Raw genomic sequence first — 3,531 nt, 5'->3', positions numbered from 1 at the left:
ATGCTGGGGAACTGAAGGTGAACTGAATTGAACGGGGAAGGAGGAAAGGAGATCATTCAAATGGTTCTTCAAAGTGACAGATGGTCCAGCAAAGGGGTCAGAGGACGAAGCACTGGACGGGAGGGAAGAGACAATCTAAAGACTGGACAGAGATCCCGGGGGTCAGTGAGGTGTGATGGGTACCTCCGCAGGATCTCAAGGCGAGGATGCAAAAGGAACTCCCAGGGTTAGGGGTGCCTTGTGTTCGGACCCTGCAGGCCGCAGCCTCTCCCTTTCCCACCCGGCCCAGGACATCAGAAGAGGGCACAAAACACACAGGACAGGGGACCGCCCCCAGGCTCTCACTGCAGCCAGGCAGGTTCATCTCTGTTTATTTTTTCAAAACAAAACTAAAAATCATCACTCAAAATATTTGAGGAGAGTACTCAAGTTAAAAGCTTTTCACAGAATTTGTAGTCAGAACATCAAAGACTGGTGGTCAGGAAAGAGAGCTCTGCCTCCAGCCTCCACGGCTATTCCCTTTGAGCTGCAGTCCAGGCAGTGTGGTGATCACCCCCAGTGGTTGAGGCTGGCGGCATCCACAGATCAGAGACATTCCAGTTCTCTACCCAGCTTCTGATCAGACCATCCAGCACCTCGAGGGCCCGCTGGGCTCCCTCCCCCATGAGAGTCCACAAACTCTGTGAGGAAGGCAGCCGGGTCACAGCGCAAGCACTGTCCGCTGTCAGAACGAGGACAAAAGGGCAGGCGGTTCTGGCTCTGCATCTTCACGGGGAAGGGTGAACTCCCCGGGGTCAGGGGGTGGAACGCCTGTTCGGTGCCATCATCGCTCGTGTTTAATGTTGGCTTCACTCCGCTCCAGGGTGAGCCCATTGCCGCTCCGAGGGCCTTCCTTCCTGGTCCAGTCCTTCTCCGTGTAAAACTCCGCAAGCACAGGGCAGTGTTCAGAAGCCACTCCGCCCCAAGACCAGTTATCTGGAATCCAAGGGTTCGTGAGGCCTTCTCTCACTACAGCCCAGTGGCCTGGAGGCAGAGGGAAGACAGACCCAGAAGTCAGGATGGGCGGTGGGGGAGGGCCGCAAGCTGGTGGGTGGAGGCCAACAGTGTATAGTCTGCAAGCCTGGGCTCCCTGACGAGACCCCTCAGTCACCTGGCAAGCCTGTGCAAATGAACTGTCTCAGCCCACTGGATTTCCCAGACAAGTGAGGGTTTGCCAAGGAGGCGCTGAAACTACCCTGGGTCCAGGCCTCCTGCCCATTCGCATACCTCCTGGCCCCCACCCCGTCCTTATTTGGCAAACACTTGCAATCTGACCAGCAAGGATAAGTGTTCGAGACAGGGACACAGTTCCCACAAAGGTGTCCAAAGTGAAGGTCCTATTTCACAAAGCAAAGCTGCAAAGGCAGGTGGGAAAGGAGAAAGTTCTACAAAAAGGGTAAAGAAGAGAAAGTTACAGAAGTTTATGAGATAGTAAAGGTATTTTTAAAGTCAAGGTTTAGAAACACGTGAAGCTTAAGGTATGTTTAAGAAATGGGAAGAGTCACAGAAGAAAGGACAGAGCAGTTAGAAGCATGGCCATGGCCCTCAGTGAGAACTGTCCCAGATAATCAAACGGACCCAGGCCTGGGCTCTGGTGGCTTCCCTAGTGGCTGAGATGGTAACAAATCTATCTGCCTGTAATCAGGAGACCTGGGTTCAATCCCTGGGTTGGGAAGAAACCCTGGAGAAGAGAATGGCAACCCACTCCAGTATTCTTGCCTAGAGAATTCCATGGACAGAGGAGTCTGGCAGGCTATAGTCCATGGGGTCACAAAGAGTTGGACACGACTAAGCAACTAACTGTGGAAAATACTGAAAGAGATGGGAATACCAGACCACCTGACCTGCCTCCTGAGAAATCTGTATGCAGGTCAGGAAGCAATAGTGAGAACTGGACATGGAACAACGGACTGGTTCCAAATAGGAAAAGGAATACGTCAAGGCTGTATATTGTCACCCTGCTTATTTAACTTATATGCAGAGTACATCATGAGAAATGCTGGGCTGGAGGAAACACAAGCTGGAATCAAGATTGCCATGAGAAATATCAATAACCTCAGATATGCAGATGACGCCACCCTTATGGCAGAAAGCTAAGAACAACTAAAGAGCCTCTTGATGAAAGTGAAAGAGGAGAGTGAAAAAGTTGACTTAAAACTCAACATTCAGAAAACTAACATCATGGCATCTGGTCCCATCACTTTATGGCAAATAGATGGGGAAGCAATGGAAACAGTGGCAGACTTTATTCTTGGGGGCTCCAAAATCACTGCAGATGGTAACTGCAACCATGAGATTAAAACACGCTTGCTCCTTGGAAGAAAAGTTATGACCAACCTAGAGAGCATATTAAAAAGCAGAGAAATTACTTTGCTGTCAAAGGTCTGTATAGTCAAACTATGGTTTTTCCAGTGGTCATGTATGGATGTGAGAGTCGGACCATAAAGAAAGCTGAGCACTGAAGAATTGATGCTTTTGAAATATGGTGTTGGAGAAGACTCTTGAGAGTCCCTTGGACTGCAAGGAGATCCAACCAGTCCATCCTAAAGGAAATCAGTCCTGAATATTCATTGGAAGGACTGATGCTGAAGCTGAAACTCCAAGATTTTGGCCACCTGATTCGAAGAAATGACTCATCTGAAAAGACCTTGATGCTGGGAAATATTGAAGGCGGGAGGAGAAGGGGACAATGGAGGATGAGATGGTTGGATGGCATCACTGACTTAATGGACATGAGTTTGAGTAAACTCCAGGAGTTGGTGGTGGGCAGGGAGGCCTGGCGTGCTGCAGTGCATGGGGTCACAAAGAGTTGGACACAACTGAGCAACTGAACTGACCTGAACTAAGCAACTAACACCTTCACTTTCAGGCCTGGGTTCTGGTGTGAGTTCTGCTGCCCAGGCAACAGTCCCACAACGGGGGCCACTCCTCCCTGCACCTCGCTTTCTACAGCTGAAGAGCAAGGGACAGATGAAATGGTTTCTAACTTTCCTCCAGCCCTGTCTGCTCAAGCACTCCAGCACCACCTCCGACTGCCACCGACCTCTGTCTGGCCAGCGGTGCCTTTCTGCAAACTGCATCTGGCCCAGTCTGATGACTGACACTCCCTCTGAGACCCACTTTCTTCATCCTTTGGATTTTCCTATGATGCAGTCCAACAGGACATTGGTGCCCAGGACTGGAGATTCTGGTCCTGAGGATCCAAGTCTTGGTTGCACATCCTGGTGGCTGCACATCCTGATCTCACAGTGGGACTCCAGCATTGGTACTTAAATATGTTTTTTAACATTTCTCTGAAGTATAGTCTGCAACTATTTGTGTTTAGTAAGGGCTTCTCTGGTGACTCACACGGTAAAGAATCTGCCTGCAATGCAGGAGACGGGTTTGATCCATGGGTCAGGAAGATCCCTTGGAGAAGAGAATGGCTACCCATTCCAGTATTCTTGCCTGGAAAATCACACAGACAGAGGAGCCTGGGGGGCTACAAAGAGT

General features: G+C 50.1%; 1 protein-coding gene across 2 annotated transcripts in view; it reads right to left on the bottom strand.

Annotated features, from left to right (window-relative positions):
- Positions 1-354: 354 nt before the first annotated feature.
- Positions 355-3,531, bottom strand: part of EEPD1 (endonuclease/exonuclease/phosphatase family domain containing 1) — a 125,197-nt gene continuing 122,020 nt past the window's right edge. For both annotated transcript variants that reach the window (XM_010831150.1, XM_010831149.1), the window contains exon 8: positions 355-1,023. In XM_010831150.1, the coding sequence (XP_010829452.1) occupies positions 824-1,023 (200 nt within the window). In that variant the 3' untranslated portion in view covers positions 355-823. The remainder of the gene's footprint in view (positions 1,024-3,531) is intronic.

This window comes from Bison bison, unplaced genomic scaffold (assembly GCF_000754665.1).
Source record: "Bison bison bison isolate TAMUID 2011002044 unplaced genomic scaffold, Bison_UMD1.0 scf7180017864525, whole genome shotgun sequence".
Lineage (NCBI taxonomy): Eukaryota > Metazoa > Chordata > Mammalia > Artiodactyla > Bovidae > Bison > Bison bison.
The sequence above is the reverse complement of the archived record's forward strand: the minus strand, read 5'-3'. Positions and strand labels throughout refer to the sequence as shown.